The sequence below is a fragment of the Henningerozyma blattae genome, chromosome 6 (assembly GCF_000315915.1).
Source record: "Henningerozyma blattae CBS 6284 chromosome 6, complete genome".
Classification (NCBI taxonomy): Eukaryota; Fungi; Ascomycota; class Saccharomycetes; order Saccharomycetales; family Saccharomycetaceae; genus Henningerozyma; species Henningerozyma blattae.
Window position 1 is genome coordinate 1,011,564 of NC_020190.1, and position 21,876 is coordinate 1,033,439.

A 21,876-nucleotide genomic window follows, 5' to 3' on the forward strand; every position below is an offset into this window, starting at 1 on the left:
AGTTTGAGTAAGCAAGCCTCCAGCTGATCCTTCTAGGATTCTAGGTAAAGTTCGTCTTGAATGAATATGTACATTTCATAATTTAATAATATACTAATAAATATGAGAGTTTTTCTAAATGGTTATGTCTTAACACATAGCATTGGTTCTATTTTCAAAAGTAACACAATTGTTGACCCTTCCAATCGCTTTCGACTATACTCAATCTGAAAAGTGGATTAACTAAAAAGGCGTCAGTTAATACAACCAATTAACTGGAAGTATAATATATTTATAGCTTGGCCTAAATATATTCCTGGAAAATAACTACAGCACTTTGTTAGAAAATGGTTGAAACAATTCTGTTATACATCTAGAAATACATCATATTATATGACTTAGTGTTTTTTTGGGAACTCTCTAATGTATTACCCAGAAAGTATCCATAAAAATATTATAATGGTAGATAATATTGAAAGCAGTTATCTACTTTATCATTTTAATGGCCATATTCTTATATCTTTTTCTTTTACTATCCAAATAATTATAAATGATGTATCTTATGATACCTTGTAGCTATTAGTTTCCAATTGGCATAATACTAGTATCCTTAGAATCTGTAATTCAACCCTATTCTTAGTAACTCTTAACACTTTTTCCTGATAATTATATAATTCAATTCCCACAAGATTGCTGTGAAGCCAAGAATAAACTACTTAGAACTGCACTATTAGATATTCAGACTAACAATTTGTGTGCTTATTAAAAGCCTAACTTTACTCAAGGATAATACGACATCCTTTAGGAAAGTCCCTAAAGCACACGTACTACATTATAAATATCTATTGTTCCCAACTCTCACGTATATAAAGGGGATTAATATTCTCTGATGTTCTCTCTAAATCCCCTTTTTCCAAGCACTATTTCCTCCACATCTCTTCTATTTTAAAGAACTTTTCTTTGTTGAATCATAATTTGTAAAAACCCCTCATTATAATGTAGACTTGGTGGAGTCAACAAAGAAAGATATTAAGTAAAAGGGAAAATATTGAGCAATAGTAACAGCAATGAGAGTATGCCGGAATTGTCAATATTAAGCATAAAATGAAGTTAAAATGACACAAACAAAATAGAGATGAGGATGTTAAAAGTATAAATAGAATAGATATTATAGAGTGTAGAGAGAAGATCATTGTTTCTTTGTTTGGTGGTCTCTTTTTCTTTTTCTATCTCAAAGAAATCTAAGAGAAGTTCACCATGAGGCAAAGAAATTTTGTCCCTTTATATATGTTTTATTTTCGTGTGTAGATACGTTGAAAATTATAATTGGCTATTAGCAATTGGTCAAATACTTATCAGTTTTTTTAGTAATTAGGAGTGTACTGTCCTTAGATTGGCATTAATGACTCATTAATTTATCTCATATGTGGCTTTAATTAGATGTGTTGATAAGTTTGGTATTGTTTATGATTTATAGTAGCGATATCGGAGATCGATATGGCTCAATCAGTAGGCATTGGTGCTAGTGTTTTGTAATTGGGTTAATGATGTTGGTTCCATGAAGTTAATTCTTGGTTCTATGTTAACAAAAATGTTGTAAAACTATCTAAGTGCCATCGCCTTTCACGTAATACTTACAAGAAATCGGTACAAGGGAAGCCTCGAGAGAGGACAGATCAACTGACCACATCTGAGAAACAACTATTTATCGGGCGTGGAACATCAACTGTAACCACTGAATCTGCACTCACTTCTGGTTCATATCGGACACCTATTAGTAAGAATGACACCCAGGTTTCAATGAGTGTACCGCATCTTGTAACTATGCACCCAGAACTGTCCGGCTCCAAAGAAGTTTATAAGGAGCCTGTATAGATCAATATACTATTATATACTATATAGAGAGGGGCCAAGCAGAGATATAATAATCTAGTGTAATACAACCTGTAACTACTGATCTCAGTGCCAACTGAACTCTGAAGCATTATCCTCGTCCTGTTATTCTGGTATTACAACAAAAAATGTTGTAGACGAGAACGACTTTATACTCATCTACAAGTTGCTAATTAGAAATTATACACAACACTGGTGTTAATTTAATAGATTGTTAAGTTAAGTTTTTGTTAGTTACTATTTAAGTGTCTCGTATTCCTAAGTTGGTTTACGACAGAAACAACAAAAAGGGGCTTTCATGGCCAAGTTGGTAAGGCGCCACACTAGTAATGTGGAGATCATCAGTTCGACTCTGGTTGAAAGCAATCTAACTTTTTTTGTAAAAATTTGTTTGTCACGTGTTTGAATGGCGCTAACAACTTAATCTAAATGGTACGATGAAAAGGAATAACATATGCTTGTAATAATTTTTGATACTAATTTGTATTAAGTTGTAGCTTATAATAATATTAACGAGGAAGTTTAACTATGGACTTATATAGGTATGTCACTAGTAAACTGATATGTGCTAAATGGTAATATATAATAATAATAGTTTCCAAATCGCCAACTAGCAAGCTCGTTGTTTTCTTTCTCCTCTTATTTTCCTTCTCTATTTCTCTGCAAATTTGTCGATGTTATCATCTTTGTGTTTATATACTTAGTTGATCTCATCTCATCTTATCTCGTCGCTATTTTTGAATATTGTGTATCACGTGCTTCAAAAAATTTCTGCACCACATATTAATAAAAATATTATTATTAATATATGGCTTTGCTCAAACAAGGAAATAGATAGCTATAACACATAGCACTTACTATAAATTTAAAACAGTTTCAAAAGTTAGCAAATACTGATCAACCTCATCCTTTTTGTTGAAATGACATTCTATTCTACATTATTTCACATCACGAGCTGATATAGATAATTCCTCAATAAAAACTTTAGATATACTTCGGCTTGTCCGAAAAATTACATTCTTAAGAGGGCATATTAAATCTTCTCCACAAGAAAAGTAATATGGAAATCAATTTCTACTTCTGTCGCAAAAATTGTCTTTATTCGATATTAATTACTATATGATCTAAACGAGAGGAAAGTAACGTGTTAATGATAAAAGTTGAACTTTTTCGCGTTGTTGAATAAATAAGTAATAAAAAAAATTCGCGTAACACGACATACGCGATCATCAGGAAGATTTATTGGGAAATTTCAATTAGATGGGAATTCTCGAACAAAAATGAAGTTTCAAAGAGAAAAACCAAATAACTAGATATAGGTTGTTTTTTTTTGTCTCTTAGTACGTAATGCAAGGAATGTAATTTCCTGTTAAAGCAGTTATGCATCAACTAAGCCATTGTTTCCCATTCAGTTCAATTTCATTGTTGTTGATAAAATTCTTGAGTGAGACTCACTATCCATTACACCCAAACTAAAAAGATATTCTGTTCTTATCATGCTTAATTAAGTGTTTTCGAATCCTTCTTTAGTAAACTGTTAACTGAAGATACAAAACCTTTAAAGTAAATAGAGCTTCTTTATATATATGTAAGTACGATTTTTTGTAACAGAGTACACTAGTAGTATATATAACTTTCATTTTAGGTTTCAGCCAAGAATAAAACCATACTTTATACTAATTATTTATACTCATCTACAGTTATGTTGGCTTACAATTTAGTGTCATGGATACTTATCTTCTGTGATTTAGTATTATCTGCTCCAACAACCTTAGATTCAACGGCCAAAGGTTCATCTGCACAATTAACTACTGATGAAACTCGCGTTGACTTCAATAAAATATATGAACCTTCACCACCTGTAACGTCTCATTGTTTTTTAACCATTCGATATTTTGATGAGCTATTACAGGAATATAGATTGCATACTATTACTATCGCTTTGTATGGTTCTATTACACCAAAAACTTTTGGTAATTTCGATAAACTAGCTAAAGGTATTGTTGTCCCAGTTGGTGATTCTATACCACCAAAACGTGTGAAAGTTAAATATGAAGGTAACAGCATAAATAAAATTATACCAGGTAAATCTATGCTTACGGGTGATGTCCTCTACGGTATTGCAAAATTTTCCACGTTAGGTCCTGCTTGGGAAGAGGAAAATTTTGTTTTAAGACATGATAGGCCAGGTAGAGTTGTTATGGCTAATGAAGGTACTCTAGGAACTTTAAATTCTAAGTTTTATATAGAAACAAGCCCTGAGGCACAACCAGAGTTTGATGAAAAGACTGTTGTATTTGGGCAAGTTATTAATGGTTTACAAGAGCTAATTAACATTTCAAAAAATACTAAATTAGATTCTGAATCCAAGCCTGTCAACCCAATGAATATTGAACATATTATTATGGCTCCTTTGATATTAGGTAATATTAAAGATAAGCAAGTTACTTACTTAGATAGAGTAGGTAGATACAGAAAAGGGGAATTAGAATTGGGTGAAAGATTAGCTGATTTGGATACTAATGTTTTATCAAAAGAATTCATCCCATTAACAGATGAACAATCGGCTTTAAGAGCTAAACAAAGAGGTCAGGCACAATCGACTTCCCAATTGAAGGAACTATTGGTAGTTATCTCTGTCATTATATTTATTGTGTTAACTTTAAACAAATACAAACGAGAAATATTTGGTAAAAAGGTTGTTTCTATGAGGAAGTATTGAGATAATTTACTTTAAAAGTAGCACTAATGCATAATCCAGAAGTACAGCACTAGAATAAATATATATATTTGTATGTATGAATGTAATTTTTTTAGAAGTCATTTTCACTCAGAAATAATATTTGTAAAATAATTTATACGTAAAGCTTTTATTCTAAGATCATCGGATGATCATAATGGCATATATTAACAAGAAAATCGTATATCAATTTTTCTATCACTTCTTGGTCTAAATATTTGCCAATAAAGATTATTTTACAGTACGATACTTCAGGTAGCTTTGTACCGGGAAAGACATCATATGTATCTCGTACACCTTGTAAAATCTTTACAGTATTATCATTAAGTAAAATTAAACCCTTTGTTCTTTGAATTTCCCAATCTAAATGGTCACCTAACATCTTTATCGATTTATTAACACCAAAATCTTTCCATAGTAATACTTGTAAAAATTTCTCTTCAAATTTTTTAAAGTCGAATTCATTTTTCAAAGGTTGAAACTTTATTGTGATAGTGTTCATTCTTGGATCATGGAAGGTATTATTCAAATGCTTATGGTTGTATGAAATTGAGTGAGATCCTGGATGCGAGCTTTCATTTTTATGTTGATCCGAAGTAATGTCATGTAGATGATCTTGATGGTCAATCAATTCTGAAATATCCTTACCATCATACGCATGAATATCCATCAATTTATCTATGCCCAAATCACCATATTTTGTATAATAAATAGGAGCTAATGAGTTAATCTCCTTGATTTTGTCTTTAATATTTTTGATTTTCTCATCACTTGTTTCTATTTTATCAAATTTATTCATTATTATTCTATCTGCCATTGCAATTTGAAAATGTGCAATGGTTAGATTATTTTCTACGATAACATTTTCGCCATGCCAGTGACTTTCAGGAGATTTATCATCTAAACACTTTAAAATATTTTCACAATCCAATACTGTAATTATGCCATCGATATAAATACTACTATTCAATCCTTCATCCTGCCAAAACATTTTGGCAATGGGAGCAGGATCTGCAATCCCAGACGTCTCTAGTAATATATAATCAATCTTACCTGGTGATCGATCTATCATATCTTCGATTGCTTTCACTCCGATATTTTTCAATGAACAACAAAGGCATCCATTCCCTAAATCTAGCCATTCTTGGTAATTATTGTTTCCATTCCTAATAGTCATAGATTTCTCAATCTCACTTGAATCACCAAATTCATTCAAAATAACAGCAATCTTTCTATCGGACCCTTTTTTTGCAATCGCTTCTAGCAAAGTTGATTTGCCTGAGCCCAAATAGCCTGTAATTATACTTACTGGAATCTTTTGCTGTATATTTTTCTTATTATTAATCGCCAATGTTATCTCTTCAACTTGTTTGTTAGCTCGATTTAATTTTGACTCACCCACAATATTAATGCCACCATCAGCAGTGGTATTGTTAAGGATATCCTTTAAGTTAGATTCGTTTCCAGTTATTAATGACGGTAATTCTCCATCTTCATCCTCCTTATAGCTAATATCTTTCAAAGCATTCATCCTATCAAAATAATCAAGTCAGATTTATTATATAAAGATGGCAAGCTCTAAGAGTCTATTAAGAGAAGTTACCTAATAAACACAGACTACGTATTGAGATATCCCATTAATATCACATTCTCTTTTAGGACCTAATGTGTATATGTCTCACATTTAATTATCGATGTCCTATATTTAAAAATATTCAACTCCAGGTCTAATAAGGGTTGCACTTTTTCAGACCTAGGTCTTGTAGCGGCTGCTATCTGTTTTCGGAAATGTACAAGCCGAGAATTAAAACCAAGAATTCGAAATCATGAAAAGTGATGAGATTTTTATAAGAGATAACAATGGAATTTAAAGATGGAATTCTTCAGGTATTTTTGGATTTACAGTTCCTTATTCTGCAATATTTAAACTTCGGATCACTCAATTATTAGAACATTACTTCATTGCACATTTCTATCAATCTTGTCATCATGCAGGTAGGCTATTTCGATTCAATTCTCATAGCTGTTATTATATTTCATCAAGTTCAGGCCCCCTTTACAAAAGTGGAGGAAAGTTTTTCCATTCAAGCAATCCACGATATTTTGAAATATGGTATTAGTGATATTTCACAATATGACCATTTGCAATTCCCTGGTGTGGTTCCAAGATCATTTTTTGGTCCTCTAGTGATAGCATTTTTAACCAAACCCTTTGTTTTAATTAGTGATTGGTATAGAAATTATTCTATTAATCCATATACCAGCCTTGATACACAAATGCTAGCAAGAAGTATGATTGGTATGCTAAATGGTTTGTCTATATTATATTTAAAAAATTGTGTTCAAGGTATGTTTGATAGAGTTGCAGAGCTTAGGGAAGAGCAAGAAAAAAAAAATAGAGAAGAAACAAGATCTGTGGTATCAAGGCCTCCTGATACAGATATGACTACTGTTGGATCATGGTTTGTTGTCTTCTGTACCGTCAGTTTCCATTTAATGTTTTATTTTTCAAGACCGTTACCTAATTTTGTCGTTACTTTCTCCTTGACAAATGTTTGCATCGCTTGGACTTTAATGGGTGATTATCATTGGGCTATCTTATTAGGCGGCTTCACTGCCGCTGTTTGCAGATTAGAAGTTGTAGGTTTAATAGCAGGTATTGCACTAGCATCAGTTTTTCTAAAGCAAATTTCGTTGGTAAGAGCTGTTCAATATGGTGTATTTGGGGGCTGCCTAGGATTAAGCATCTCTTTTGCCATCGATTCTCATTTCTGGGGTCAAAGATGTATTCCAGAACTTGACGCATTTATTTTTAATGTTATCGAAGGTAAATCTATCCAATGGGGTTCAGAACCATTTTTATCTTACTTCACTCGTTATTTAAGAATGATATTTTTACCACCAACTGTTTTATTATTAAACTACTTGGGATTTAAAATTGGTCCAACAAACCTACATATCGTCGGTTTTGCATCTTATTTCCATATTTTATTCATGTCATTTCAGCCACATAAAGAATGGAGATTCATTGTTTATTCTTTACCTGGTATCATCTTATTGGGTTCAACAGGTACTGCCTATCTTTGGGAAAACGTTAATGCCCAAGGTACTTTTAGAACTCTATTAACTTTACTATTGCCCTTATCTGCATTGTTTTCCTTTTTAATCTCTATTGTGTTTTCAATTATTTCTCAAATGAATTATCCTGGAGGGGATGCTTTAGCCAAATTAAATCAATATTTTATTGATAATAATATTAGAAATACTACTGTTCACCTTTCTGTTCCTGCTTGTATGACTGGGGTTAGTTTATTTGGACAATTGGACTATGATGGGTTTGGTATCATCTATGATAAAACCGAAAAACCAGAACAATTAATAGAATTATGGCCATCCTTTGAATATTTAATTATGTCTGAACCAAGTTCAGATCTTTTCCCTGCAGAATTGAATGATACGGGTAACTGGGAAATCATCAACACTACAACTACTTTCAGTTATGTGGATTCTTCTTTCTTAATGAAGATTTTGTTCACTGAAAATAAAAATATTTTCCGTACTATCAAAGATGTCGTTGATAGTGAAGTAAGTTGGCACGATATTATTCACAAGACCTTCGTCTCTTCAGAGATCTTATATACTTATAAGAAAGCTGCTACAGCTTAGAATAAAATAATATAATTACAACAGAAGTTTAGTTCCTTCATCTTTCTAATCGTTAGTTTTTGTTTCGACAAATTTTTACTTATAAAATATATATAATTATATACATTGCCAAAAGAATTAAAAAAAATACGCATTAATAAAAAAGTATTTCTTTGAGTTTATTAATCCTTCTAAATGCTATATCATAGATATAGCCAACTATTTACAATCGCAGAATATTTAATTAATTTCAATGTACTTCATTGCTACTATATGATTATAGAGTCTTAATTCTCCTAAAAACGTTTTGTTAAAACATCTTTAATTTCACGGACATAATCACCTTTTACTATGATCTTCTTAGATTGCATCAATACGGTCCATCTATTCTTTTCAATAAATGGCAAAGCATTTTGTAAATCATTTCTTAGTTGTATAATATCTCCCTTTATCTTGGATATTTGTGTAACTATCTTATTACCACCACCTTTAATATCAGAATAGACTGGTAAATTCCCGCTGCTTGATCTTTCAATAAAATAGCTACCTTTCCCAAATTTAGAAAAACCTACAATAGTATCCAACTGAACATTAGTCATATCTGGGAACGAAGGAATACGACTATTTGATGTTGTTGTTGTTATACTACGCAGATTCCTCACTGATACAATTGCATTCGGTATACATCTTTTCAACGCTAAAGTAGATAATGTTGTACTTTGGTGTATGATTGTATTTCTAAATATGTTCATAATCAATAGATTGTGTTTTGATGAAATCTTAATTTTGTTTCCTACTCAGTTGTTGAGTGTTGCTTGTGTATTTTTATTCGAAATATATAATTTTTTTAAGGTTCCGCTAACTTACAAGAAGGTCACGGATTTATTAGACGATAATTTTCTAAAAACTAACATTTAATGTATAAGACAGGTTTAAGCATTAAATTAATGAAAACTAACGATTAACTATTTATCTTTCCTCAAGATATTCAATGCAATAATTATTTATATTTGTATATATATTAATGGAAATAAATAGATTATGAAAGAAATGCTACTGTACATTTGTTAATATAACGAAGGTATATAAAAAAATTGGATAAACCGGATTCAAAATAAAAAATATAACGATGCTAAAATAAGTGTTTGGCAAGAAGTAAAACAGGTTCATTTTAATTGAAATGATATAAAGAGTGTAATTAATAATTCAGAGTATCAATGTGTCCATAGCCTTACCATCTTATCTTTTCCACCGCTGCATACTCTCTTACCATCTACACTCCAATCTACTGTGAAAACTTCATCTTGATGACCTGGTAAGTCGACAGATAATTTTTTAGTTCTAACATCCCAGACTTTTAAAGTAGTATCTTTTGAGCAAGAGACCAATAATCTGCAATCTGAGGACCAGGCTACCTGATAAACACTTGCTACATGACCCCTAAAAGTAGAAATAAATTTACCATCTCTACCGTCCCATAATTTAATAGAATTGTCAAATGATGCAGAAACGATGTGTCTACCATCTGGACTGAAAGCTACATGATTTACTAATTTTTGATGTCCTGTCATTCTTGCTAAGGGTTTTGTAGATTTTAATGGATTCCATAAGAACATAGTAAAATCGTCACTTGCAGTAACCATTAATTCTTCCGTATGACCATTTTTCTTGACTATTTTCTCATAATTCTTTAAGGCTTTATCTCTAGCTTCTTCTGCAATAGCTGGTTTTGCACCAGAATGATCAAAAGGACCAATTCTTAAGGCATAGTCAGTTGATAGAGAAAGATGATTAACCCAATGAGCATGAGATTTTAAAATATTTATACATCTACCGTTTGAATTCATATCCCAAACTCTAATAGTTTTATCATGCGAACCAGTATATAGCATATTTTGTCCACCCCATCTAACACATGATACAGAACTTGTATGTCCACTTAAAGTATATAAGCACACTCTACCAGTGGTATCCCAAACTTTAATGGTACCATCCTTAGAAGCAGAAGCTAAACGTGGTTTTTGGCCAACTTTAACTAGATGTAAAGGTTCCCAAGCTAATGAAGTGATCCACTTAGAGTGTCCTCTTAATGAATCACCAATAGGTTTACCATTAATACCATTCCATAATCTGATTGTATTATCCATGGAACCAGTAGCAATGACTTCAGCATCTGGAGACCAAGCAACACAAAGAACCCAATTGGAATGACCTGATAATGTAGCCATTGGGGTTTGGGTATCACAATCCCAAAGTCTTGCTGTGTTATCACCTGCACCAGTAACCATTCTTGAGCTTGAATTTGGAGCAAATGCAGAACATAATATTGTTGAACCGTGGCCTGCAATGGCAGATGAACTTCTAGTAACTGGTTTAACTTTGAAAACAGCCCGAGGAGTATATATCAAGGTGATTATATCTTCAGTAGTATTGTAGCCTGGCTTCAGTAATGAAGAATACAAATTATCTGTTATATCTATAGTTTTGGCAGGTTCATTCTTCTTTGGTTGAATAGAGCAGCTGAATGTATATGGAACTGGTTCATCACTCGACCCATTAAGCTGATTTAACAATTCTTCTAGTTGTTTTTCTGTAATACCACCTGGAACTCTTAAAGAACCTCCAACATTTTCACCCGTATCTAAAGCTTGGAATCTAATAGAGACATGTGGTAAATCGGTTGGAATTAAATCCACTTCCTTTGGTTGTTGTTGAGCTCTTTTTTGCTTTTTGGAGGGAGGAGGGATGATAGTAGCCATTATATATAAATGATCGAAATATAGATGTTGCTGAAGTGGTTAAAGATAGACTTATAAAAATACAAACAATAATTAAAATGCTCTAAACGTTATATAATATTTGAGATATGTACTTTTAACTAAATGAAAAATTGCACCTCATCGCACTTATTCGGCATTTTGAAATTATTTTCAGATAAAAAATAAAAATTTCACTATTGCATTGAAAAGTGCCTATGATGTATTACAATCTTAAATAACGATAGAGTCAGTATGATTAACTATATATGTAATAGTTAGAGTATATCCTTGATTATTACTGTCTAAAGTACCTATCTTCAAAAGTACTCTTTTACAAATAATACAGTTCCAAGTTAGTTCCATTATGAATCTCATAATCATCTAAGGTAATGTGGTCTCTTAGAACGTTCTTCCCTCTTGAAACAGATATCTTAGAAACATCCATCTTCAATTGTGCTGCTAGTACTTGTTTGAAGTCATGTACTGTGTCTTCTGGTAGGCATTTAACAATCACACGTTGGCCCATACGATCACTTACCAAGACTTCGATCATTACTTTTTAGTTAATATATTGCCAATGTGTAAATCGAAACAAATAAAAGGTGCAAAGTGTCGCCTCTTATCCTTTTATTACACAAGTAAATAAATATATAGAATTTGTAAAACCATTTGTTTTTTTATCGAAATTCGCTAAACATCATGGGAACGAATGACCTCCTCCAATCAAAAAATAAGAGACTTTTAAAATATGCCAAAAACTATTGCATAAAGGATAATAATTTACAATAGAAATTATCAATATTACACTTTATATATATCTGTTTTGGTTGTTTTTTTTTCTAAGATAACGAATGATTTTTTAATTATAATATAGAGATGTGACTTGAGTTTGTAAAGTTAATTTTTAATTTAGTGGTAGCTACTCAAATTTTTGACTGGCTTGGACAATTTCCAATTTAACTGATCGAATGTCGATAGCTTAAATAATTGTATCATACAAATACTATTTATTGTTTTTATGAATTTTTTAAAATATATAGTATTAAGAAAAAGGCATGAAATCTTAATAGATCAGCATAATTATTAAATTCTGACTAAAAGCAACATAGTAATTGGAGCTTTATACTTGGGTAAATTTAAGTGTAAAATTATTCAGAGTTCAAAAGAATTTCTTGATAGGCTAACGTCGGGGATTTACAACAATAATTATATTTGTCCATGGACTGGAGTAAAAAATACAGCCTAGTTGTCTATGAGTCAACTAATAGTTATGTTTAAGTTTGTTTTATATTATGTAATCGCCTTTACATTTCTAATACCATTTTTCTTGCCTCATAATAGCATTCGGAGTTTAAATGGTAGCCGCCTAAAGACAATAAATAAATCAATAAAAAGAAATATTAAAATTTGCGTAGTATAAATACAAGAGAAAATAAAGAAGTGAATAAGTGCACAATATGTACATAGTTAGTAAGATAGTCATAGGTATATCTTAGAGTTATTAAAACATATCGAAATTTAAAAAATAGGAAAAGTAGTAAAAATAAGAAGACGTAGTGAAATAAAGGGCAAGTAAAATAAAGATAAAAATTAAATAAAGTAAATAAATTAAAGAAAGAAAAAAATGGTAATTATAATAGTACTTTAATGTCAATATAGTTTACTATGTTATAATATTAATTTTTTTAAGAGAAAGCAGAAAAACAGAGAAACAATGATAGATTATGCGTTTTTTTAATTTGTCGTAGTAAGATTCTTCAGTTGAAATATTAGCATATGTGAATCATTCCGTCAATTAGATGAGAGGGATAAGTAAGAAAGGGTTGGAATTAAGAATCGTTTAGAGTAGGGGAAGGACTATTTCTTGTATTTGCGGTAGTTGGTGGTTCTTGTATAGATCTGAATTTGTATCTTCTCTTTGTTACAAAAACATCATTTAAAGCTTCATCATCCACAAACCAGGAAACACGGCCACTTGCACCTTCATTCACAATTGAGCTAGGTAATCCCTTTTCTGGACGTTCCATGATGATTCTAACAACTGGAGCCTTTGTAGATCCTTCTACAACGAAAGCAACACGATGAGAATGACAAATGACAGGGATTGTTAATGAAATTCTATTAGTTGGGCCACTGGGTGCACCTTCCACAGGAATGACCCAAGCGAATTTTTCTCTTAAATTTTCTTGGAAATTTGGGAATAAAGAAGCAATATGGCCATCAGGGGCACAACCCAATAAGAAAAGATCAAACATTGGCAATTTCACGGAATCCCTGCCAGCAAAACCTTTGATTAAAGTCTTTTCATAATTATCAGCGCATTCTTGTGGATTATTAATTAAAGATTCATCGATATGATAGATATTTGGTTTGCCAAATTTTTCACTATCGATTAAATCGAAAATTTTCCTTTTTGCTTGGCCATAATTTGAATCCACTGAATCAAAAGGTACTAACCTTTCATCTGCAAAGTAAATATCCCATTTATCCCATTGAATATCAGTTCTTTTTAAAAGACCTTCATGTAGAACTTGGATTAAGGAACCACCTGAAAGAGCAATTTTGAATCTTTTTTCTTTTTCTTTCTTTTTGAGTTTTGATTTCGAATTAGATGAATTATTATTGTTCTTGACCGACCGAGAACTTTTGTTACTCTTGGTACTCTTTGCACTCTTTAATGAATCCTTAGAAGATGAGTTATTAAGATTGTTTTGTGCTCCAATTGTAGATGTTGTTGTTGTGGGTATTGGCGTTAAAGCATTTGTTACCGTTGAATTAGGGAAAATATTTGTATAATTGTTATTTATTTGGTTTAAATTATTTTGTGAAGTTACATTAGATAATGCAGGGGTTGTAGTCAAATTATCTTTTGAATCGTTTGATTTTCTTAGAGCATGATTTTGAGCATAGACCACATAATCTGCTACAGCAATGGCTACTTCATGTAATTCCGGAAATGCATAAATTTTTGGTAAATTAGTTGTCATATTATATTAATATGATATCTCTTATTGTAAATTTGTAATCGGGTAAATGTTGTATTTAATTAATATGCAATATGCTGGAAAAGAGAAAAAAACAAAATAAAAAATAAATTATAATTATAATACCTATAATAAATTTATTGTTAAAGTAGAAAATGAAAATGGAAGTAAAGAAAACTAAATGGGAAATGGAATGGAAACAAAAAATAAAGCAAAAGAAAAATAATTAAGTGAAGTAAGTTAAATTAAAGTAAAATTAAAATTAATAAAAATATTATATTGGATATTAAACTTTACGCAAAATAAAACGAAATGAATAAAAATATCAAAAAAAAAAAGGAGATAGGTAGGTTAAAGAACGGTAGTAGCAGTAGAAGACTAACAGGATGAAGAGAGAAAGCTCAGTTTCACAGCGTTAAGGAGTGCTTATCTTTGAAACCTTTAATGGTTGTAGACAGATATTTCTAAAGTCTTTGAATAAGTCAGTATTGGTCACGTTTGATTTATTATCGCACATAACTTTCAACCATTGGATTATTGTTATAAGATTTTTCACTCGAAATATTTCGCAAGAAGCGAAGTTTGAATTTCGATTACAAAATAGATAAGCATTATGAGCACGTGAACCACACGTGAGCATTCGATAATTAAATAAAATTGTAATAGTCGTTCACACCAAGAATATCAATAAGGGACTTTGCATTCCAACTTTTAAACTGAACGTATACTTCTTAGGAACAGCATGGCTAGTGTACGCAATAGTTCATAGGTATTTGATTTAATATAAACGATAAAATTCACAACGAAGCTTGTAAGGAAAGTATAAATCATCACCATTAAGTCTCCAAGATTCTTATCGGAAAGCATATATTAGACAGCGATGATAATAGAGTTGTTTTGATTACTATGTATGTTGTTAGAAACGATTTTTAAGTTGGGGTCATCGGAGATACCAATATTTAAAAGATGCTGCCGTGTATGTAAAGATATTACTTGGTAGCTAATCTCCTATGACACCTGCAGTTCTTCCAGTGAGATAATCGCTAGATCTAGAGCTAACTCTATGCTCTTTAGAATATGATTATCACGTTCTTGTTTGCCTAAAGAATGTTCTTCAAAGTTCTTGAGCGAGCAAGATATTTTTACATCCTATAGAAGTATGGTACTCAGTATTACTCTTTCAGCTTTGTATATTAGATATAGATTACCTAGTGAGATGACTAATGACTATTGGATATTACTCTACCATATATCGATAAGAGATATGCCCCTGAATGAACCATCTAGTAGAAATCTAGATTATTATCTGTTGGTGTACTATCCTTATCACGGAGATATTGCTAAATATATAATATTGGGAATAACTGTCCTTCAATGTTTATATTACTACAATTTTATTTTAGGTTAATATTTTCTTTCTCAAAATATATTTCCTATCTCGTGAATATTTTCTGTTTACGGTAATTTCTTAAAAACGTCATCAAGCCACCCCTTGAAACTTTTTTTCTCTTTTCTTTTTTCTGTTATTAATTATTAATAATATATAACCTAGAAAAAACTAATACTTTTAATTGATTTGAGACAGGAGTATATTGTAATCGAGACTTAAAAGTCTGATAGGTATGTGGTATATAACGTTTTAAAGCTGATAAAATGGCAGATCTTTTATTAAATTATAAAATTCTTCTTGTCGATAATGTTTACCATTCAGAATAAGTAGATTTAAATCACTAATAAAGGTAAATTAATATGGTAGCAAGTTCTAATACAATGGATATGAAAGACAAAACTAAAAAGAATGCAGCTGATTTTTACGATGGTGCAATCGCAGTAGTAACTCTTGATAAGAATAATAATATCGTTAAGAGTACAGGTGAGGCAATTAATATGATGGGCGGTAAAAAGATTGAAGAAATGGCCAAGAATGAAAAGTTTAGGAACTATAGACAGAAGTCAGCAGATGAATTAGGTTCGTTTGGCATTCAAATGTGGAATAATACAAAAGTTATATCCCATATCTTCAAAAAACCAGATGGTACAAGCGATGTAGTGTACACAAAGGCAAAGAATGTTGAGCATGGAACAGAAAAGGAAAAATTTAACGATACTCATCATGACAAAGATCCAGATATTGCAAAGTGAGTCTTTCCTATTGAGATTAGCTATCTCTTTTTCCAAGCACTTCAGTATAGCGGCCATGTTAGAGTTTAATTTCTTGGTTTGATGGCACTTTAACTGATCTGCTCTCCTACTCGAATAGAAACTTTGGCTTTTTAATTATTCTGACCTTTTTTTTGGATATGTTCATTCTTTTATATACTTTTACATTATTTTTAATAGTTTTAATTAATTAGTACTAATATAAATATTAAAAATTAAATTAAATTTTAATTAAGTTCATTTAAAAAAAAGAAAGAAAAAAAAAATAACAGATCAAATAACATTATTATTAATATACATCATTTTAAATTAGCTGGATGCTCGGTCATGATATTTTTAAACTTTTTTTCCCCCAATTATTTCAACTCAGTAATTTCACCATCTCTTGACACTAATCCCATAACATTTAAGAATAAATTTAAATCTTGATACAGTTTTTGTTTCCCATACACTCTTGAATTGACCATTTGAGTTTCTTCAATCTTCCCCAATTCTTCAGCAAGATTGATAGTGCCGAAAATTTCATCTCTTATTTCATCGATAATTATTCTTTGGTGATTTAACTTACCACTCAAGGCTAATGAAGCCAAGAATTGCCAAATATAAGCTTGATCATAGAAGTTATTCCCATTACCATCACTATTAGATGAATTATTGATAGAAGGGCTACTAGATAATGATGGGGTGCTACTATTAGTGGTAGTCAAATTATTATTGTTATTGTTGTGTAAAGAATTTATTTTAATAATGTGTTGAATATATTCCTTTGGTGGGAAAACCAGCGACAATTTCGTTTCCAAATTAGTAAATAGTCTATCATAAACTTCATTCCATGTAGAAATTTCCGGTGACGACAAGACATTAGATCTATTGATATCTTGCTTAATTAATGCAGCTCTAGAGATTAAAACTGTGATTAAATTTAACCCAATTTTAGAGGTAGAGATAAATGACACATTATTATTCTTGATTAAGTGTAATAATAAACCCATAATTTCAATAAAATTGGCACTATTAGATAAAAAGGATACAATAATCTTTAAGAAAACCGCTTGGAATAAATCAATTTTCTTTAATTGATTATCAGTTGGTTCAGGATTGGTCTTATACGAACTGATGATAATAATATTTAAATGAGATAATTCACTAAAGAATGTTTGTAATAATTTCAATTTCTGTTCTTTATCCAAGAAATTAAAAATACGTGGCATGATTTTAACACCTTTATCAAACGATAACATTGAAATATATGGACAAACTTCGAAGCTTTCATCACCAATATGTAAAGCATCCCATAGTGCGCTGTTATCGGTAGATTTACCGCTTCTTAATTGGGCTTCCAATTCCAATACTTCTTCATATATAGTTTCAATAGAAGATAGAACAAAATTTCTACCACCAGAACGTGACAAAACAGAACTACGATCAACAGAAGTAAAAGCATACGATGATCTTCTTCTTGTTCTAGAATGTTGGGTAATACCAACATTGTCTAAAGAACGAGTAACTTCATCAAGGTCAGGAGTAGAAGAGTGATTAGAAGACTTTTCAGTTTCATCTATAATCACGGTATCATCATTAACGATATGAGATGGAATTTGTAATTGTCTACGTGGAGCCTTACTATTCATTGAAGTAGAAATTCTACCAAGAACACCTTCCCGAGCAGCACTACCGTGATCTTTATTCTTCTGTGGTCTTTCCTTGGCCACAGTAACAGCCTTTTCAACTTGGTTTTGCATTCTTTGTAGCGCAACATCAGCTCGTTTATAACGGCCTCCTAACCTATGGCCAGAATGTTCCAAATAAGCACGAGCAATTAAATCCTTATTTGATTCACCAATTACACCACCTCTTTGAATAATCTTATAAACTTGGAAATAAAAGTCCTCATTGTACGGATCTTCAGTAACGATTTGAGATAGTTGGTAACGAGTAATAAAATCTTTATCACGAGGAGTCATTAAACCTGAATGTTTCAAAATCTTTTCAACCTTGGCATGGCGGGCTTGTAAACGTTTTTGTTCTTCAGCAGTTAATGGTTCTCTTCTTTGGGATCCACGAGAAGAAGTTGATTTCAATGAATCATTTGGAGAATCAGGAGGTGGGGTTGGGATTAATTGACCATTCTTGATACCAAGTTGTACCAATTGTTGAGGTAATTGTTGAGGAGATTGGACTACTCCACCATGAAGTTGTTGGTGGGTTTGGACATGTTGAGGTTGGATTTGGTGTTGCAAGTTTGGAGCCTGTTGGTGGTGGTGTTGCTGTTGTTGGTTTTGTTGTTGTAGCAAAGCAGTCAATTGTTGCTGTTGAGGTTGTTGCTGATGAGGTTGCAGTTGGGGTTGTTGTTGAGGTTGTTGTTGTTGCATATTTGGTGGCATTGCAATTGGATGTTGAGGGTGCATCATCATCATACCACCCATTTGTGGGAATTGGGGATGAGCAAATTGAGGTGGAAAAGGACCGCCAAGTTGTTGTTGTTGAGGTGGCTGAGTATGTTGTTGCTGCTGTTGTTGTTGTTGCTGCTGTTGTTGTTGTTGTTGCTGCTGTTGTTGTTGTTGCATGAACCCTGGAGGAGGCATTGCATACTGGTGTTGCTGTTGCATTTGATGCAATTGTTGCATTTGACGTTGTTGTCTTTCAATTTCTTCAAGAGACAGAGCTTGTTCTGTACCAGTGGGTTGTTGTTGAATATCATTAGGATCTAATCCAACGTTTGCTAAGGTACTAGAATGGGCATTACCACCAACAGGTCCCCACAAGGATTCCATAGGTTTCAAATCAACTGCTTGATCAATTTGTTGTTGGTGGGAAGCCCCTGAAGTAGCAGCGGAGGCATAAGAGTGATTAGAAATTGTATGAGAGTTCATACTTCCATTAACATTAGTATTTGAAACTACAGGAGTGTTATTCGAAGAAGGTGTAGATCCATATCCAAAGTCAAATTCAGTAGTAAATTCCGTGTCAGCAGCGCCACCAAAGGTTTCCTCATTAAGATAATCATCCTCTTCTTGCTCATATTCACCTAACCCACGGTAAGTATCTTCGAAATCCAATGGGGTGGTACTATGTTTACGGGATTTTGAAGATTTCTTGCTGCCATTGTTATGTCCATGAGAGCCAGATCCTGGTATAGAAGTATCAAACCCAAAGAACGACATCACTAGAAATAATCAAGTAATTAGTAGGTTAAAAAAAGTTATCTAGTTGCTAATTCGTAAATCACTGACGTTTGAGATTGGGTTATTTCTTTTTAAAACTTACACAACGTAAGATTGTTTGTTAATAAAAAATTAGAGACTGTGTTATCTTTTTTTAGTATCTTTTTTTTTTTCAACCATTTTGTAAATCCACTGTTTTCGTCTTCAATTTTCAGAAAATAAATTTGAGCGAAATATAATAACATAATCGTGCCGAATGATGTATCACGTGAATAGGGCTAAAATATATAGAACTCTATGTAGTTACAATTATCAATTTACTTTTTTCTTACGTTATTTTATACTATTTTGAATATATACTGATCAATATATATATAATAGTACACAGTACTTAGGGGATGGAATGGAAAGTCACGAAATAATGCACTACATGCTTAGAGAAATATTTCCATGGTTTACTAGTGTTAAATGGCTACTTTATTTAAGATTATATTTAGTAAACCATTTTTCTACCTGAGATTGTCTTTCTAGTATGTTCTTGTTCACCATTTTTATTTTCAGCGTCTTCTTCATCTTCATCATCTAGTTTAGCTCTATTCAATACTTTAACAAAAGTATTGACTCTATATCTCATTCTAGAATGCATATATGCTTTAGAACATTTAATATGATAATGGAAATAGTTTCTAAATAAAGCTAAATGGCATATGGTGGAGAATTGTAATTCGGAAGTTTGGAAATGTCTTGGAAACAAAACAAATGTAATATATTTCTTTTGATCTGAATCGCTGCCAGCTTGTTGTCTATGGGTGTTGAAGAAGTTTTGAACTTCTAAAGGTGGTTCATGAGATACAAGGACTTGTGGAGAAGATTGAATATTACGATTTCTTTTTCTAGCGTCAACGAATTCTTGTAAGAATACTTTCCCAAAAATCTTATCTGTTTCATCTTCAAAGATGGTTTCAAAAATTACTGTAACACGATCGTTAGATGGCTTAACAAAAAATTGTTCATTATCTCTGTGTTTAATATTAAATAAGACATCAGATAGTACAGGTGGTTCATCAACTGGGACAGGAATCTTGCTCAATCTATCAAACTCTTCAAAAGCTAGATGGAATGGGTAACTAACTACTAAAACTTTTAAAAGGGATAAATAAACAACACCTTCTTGAGTTAACTTATTTAAATCAACAATCAAAGAGATATCATAAGCAGCTTCTGTTTGAGAAGATAATTGAATACCTGGATAGGCTTCTAATTTATCTTTTAAATATGATTGATAAGTTGACCCACAGCTTGCAACCGTTTGATAAGCCTTGGAACGGATACTAACCCATAACATAGATTTATCCTCGGGGGCATTAGATACATGGAAGGTGGTATAATCAAAATCAGAGACAATACGATCTAGGGTCAAAGGGCGACCAGCCAACTGAGCTTCGCGGGCTTCAGCAAGAGTCTTTTGTAATAATAGATTGTGAGGGTCCAAATGTAACATTAAAGACAGTTATGAATTGTATAGATTGGATAGTGATCAACTTCAGGAGTCAATTGGCAACCTTGATCCATCCCTGAAACGTTCAACTCTTTATATACTACTTTTTCACTTAAAATACAGTTGAGATACACGCTTCTTTCTCGGGGCCTCCTTTCCTCTTTGGCCGTGAAATTTATCGCTCCGTACGAAAAGATAAAACAAGTGGCTTTGATACATATCATTTGACTTATATAATGCAAACACCAAACAGAAATTAGGGACATCATTAGAGTCAATTATGGAATATGTAAGAGAATAATGATACAGAAATATAGATGAGTATATATACCTATTTACAGTATGGGTGTGTGCTGAATATCATGGTGATGGTAGGAATGCATTATGTCTAAGCAGTCTTTTCCCCTGGCTTCTTGACACCATACTTTGATCTCGAAGTAATTCTGTTTGCCACACCAGACAAGTCACCAGCACCTCTAATTAGATGATACTTAACACCTGGTAAGTCTTGGCATCTACCACCTCGTACGTATACAATTGAATGTTCTTGAATATTATGGCCTTCTCCTGGAATATATGCAGAAACTATATTACCATTGCTTAATCTTACACGAGCAGCCTTACGTTGAGCAGAATTTGGTTTTTTTGGCTTTAGGACCAACACACGTAATACGACACCTTTACGTTGAGGGCACACTTGTAGGTCTGGGGCTTTCGAAGGTGCATTGCTACGGCGGTGGTTAGGATTACCCAATACACTACTCTTTTTAGCTCTCTTGATTTGATTTAATGTTGCCCAAACTGGTTGACTTGTCGCAAATGTTCTAGAAACCAAAGGTGATTGCATAGTAGCCAAAGGTAAGGATTTAGAGAAAATGGAAGCTGTTCCATTTTTAAAAGCACTATTAAACATACGGTTAAATACGCTCATTTCACTAACTTATCTTGATTGTAATTGTATTAGTAGCTTGATTATTTGTTTTGTACAGTATTGTTTTATGTACATTAGTCTATTGTAGAATTTAAATTTAGCTGAGCTAACAAATTTTCTGAT

The 21,876-nt window shown here is 32.1% G+C and overlaps 11 protein-coding genes and 1 non-coding gene across 12 annotated transcripts; 4 read left to right on the forward strand and 8 right to left on the reverse strand.

Annotated features, from left to right (window-relative positions):
- Positions 1 to 2,164: 2,164 nt before the first annotated feature.
- On the forward strand, positions 2,165 to 2,237 carry TBLA0Ftrna4T. The gene has a single exon. It is a non-coding gene; the product is annotated as a tRNA-Thr (tRNA).
- A 1,337-nt stretch (positions 2,238 to 3,574) lies between these two features.
- TBLA0F04090 (peptidylprolyl isomerase family protein CPR8) lies at positions 3,575 to 4,594 on the forward strand (the record flags this gene model as incomplete). The annotated part of the gene is made up of 1 exon (XM_004181413.1): positions 3,575 to 4,594. The coding sequence occupies one exon, from the start codon at positions 3,575 to 3,577 to the stop codon at positions 4,592 to 4,594; it is 1,020 nt and encodes a 339-aa protein (XP_004181461.1).
- Positions 4,595 to 4,742: 148 nt separating this feature from the next.
- ZNG1 (GTP-dependent zinc transferase) lies at positions 4,743 to 6,143 on the reverse strand (the record flags this gene model as incomplete). Its single annotated transcript, XM_004181414.1, has 1 exon — positions 4,743 to 6,143. One exon carries the CDS (start codon positions 6,141 to 6,143, stop codon positions 4,743 to 4,745), a length of 1,401 nt encoding a protein of 466 aa, XP_004181462.1.
- Positions 6,144 to 6,601: 458 nt separating this feature from the next.
- ALG12 (dolichyl-P-Man:Man(7)GlcNAc(2)-PP-dolichol alpha-1,6-mannosyltransferase) lies at positions 6,602 to 8,278 on the forward strand (the record flags this gene model as incomplete). The annotated part of the gene is made up of 1 exon (XM_004181415.1): positions 6,602 to 8,278. One exon carries the CDS (start codon positions 6,602 to 6,604, stop codon positions 8,276 to 8,278), a length of 1,677 nt encoding a protein of 558 aa, XP_004181463.1.
- Positions 8,279 to 8,553: 275 nt separating this feature from the next.
- On the reverse strand, positions 8,554 to 9,009 carry IMG2 (mitochondrial 54S ribosomal protein mL49; the record flags this gene model as incomplete). Its single annotated transcript, XM_004181416.1, has 1 exon — positions 8,554 to 9,009. The coding sequence occupies one exon, from the start codon at positions 9,007 to 9,009 to the stop codon at positions 8,554 to 8,556; it is 456 nt and encodes a 151-aa protein (XP_004181464.1).
- A 462-nt stretch (positions 9,010 to 9,471) lies between these two features.
- Positions 9,472 to 11,016, reverse strand: RSA4 (Rsa4p; the record flags this gene model as incomplete). The annotated part of the gene is made up of 1 exon (XM_004181417.1): positions 9,472 to 11,016. One exon carries the CDS (start codon positions 11,014 to 11,016, stop codon positions 9,472 to 9,474), a length of 1,545 nt encoding a protein of 514 aa, XP_004181465.1.
- Positions 11,017 to 11,347: 331 nt separating this feature from the next.
- HUB1 (ubiquitin-like protein HUB1) lies at positions 11,348 to 11,569 on the reverse strand (the record flags this gene model as incomplete). Its single annotated transcript, XM_004181418.1, has 1 exon — positions 11,348 to 11,569. One exon carries the CDS (start codon positions 11,567 to 11,569, stop codon positions 11,348 to 11,350), a length of 222 nt encoding a protein of 73 aa, XP_004181466.1.
- A 1,276-nt stretch (positions 11,570 to 12,845) lies between these two features.
- TBLA0F04150 (6-phosphogluconolactonase) lies at positions 12,846 to 14,003 on the reverse strand (the record flags this gene model as incomplete). Its single annotated transcript, XM_004181419.1, has 1 exon — positions 12,846 to 14,003. The coding sequence occupies one exon, from the start codon at positions 14,001 to 14,003 to the stop codon at positions 12,846 to 12,848; it is 1,158 nt and encodes a 385-aa protein (XP_004181467.1).
- Positions 14,004 to 15,749: 1,746 nt separating this feature from the next.
- On the forward strand, positions 15,750 to 16,142 carry TBLA0F04160 (uncharacterized protein; the record flags this gene model as incomplete). Its single annotated transcript, XM_004181420.1, has 1 exon — positions 15,750 to 16,142. One exon carries the CDS (start codon positions 15,750 to 15,752, stop codon positions 16,140 to 16,142), a length of 393 nt encoding a protein of 130 aa, XP_004181468.1.
- Positions 16,143 to 16,516: 374 nt separating this feature from the next.
- PAT1 (deadenylation-dependent mRNA-decapping factor PAT1) lies at positions 16,517 to 19,324 on the reverse strand (the record flags this gene model as incomplete). The annotated part of the gene is made up of 1 exon (XM_004181421.1): positions 16,517 to 19,324. One exon carries the CDS (start codon positions 19,322 to 19,324, stop codon positions 16,517 to 16,519), a length of 2,808 nt encoding a protein of 935 aa, XP_004181469.1.
- Positions 19,325 to 19,817: 493 nt separating this feature from the next.
- ARC35 (Arc35p) lies at positions 19,818 to 20,825 on the reverse strand (the record flags this gene model as incomplete). The annotated part of the gene is made up of 1 exon (XM_004181422.1): positions 19,818 to 20,825. One exon carries the CDS (start codon positions 20,823 to 20,825, stop codon positions 19,818 to 19,820), a length of 1,008 nt encoding a protein of 335 aa, XP_004181470.1.
- A 385-nt stretch (positions 20,826 to 21,210) lies between these two features.
- On the reverse strand, positions 21,211 to 21,735 carry MRPS12 (mitochondrial 37S ribosomal protein uS12m; the record flags this gene model as incomplete). Its single annotated transcript, XM_004181423.1, has 1 exon — positions 21,211 to 21,735. The coding sequence occupies one exon, from the start codon at positions 21,733 to 21,735 to the stop codon at positions 21,211 to 21,213; it is 525 nt and encodes a 174-aa protein (XP_004181471.1).
- Positions 21,736 to 21,876: the final 141 nt, after the last annotated feature.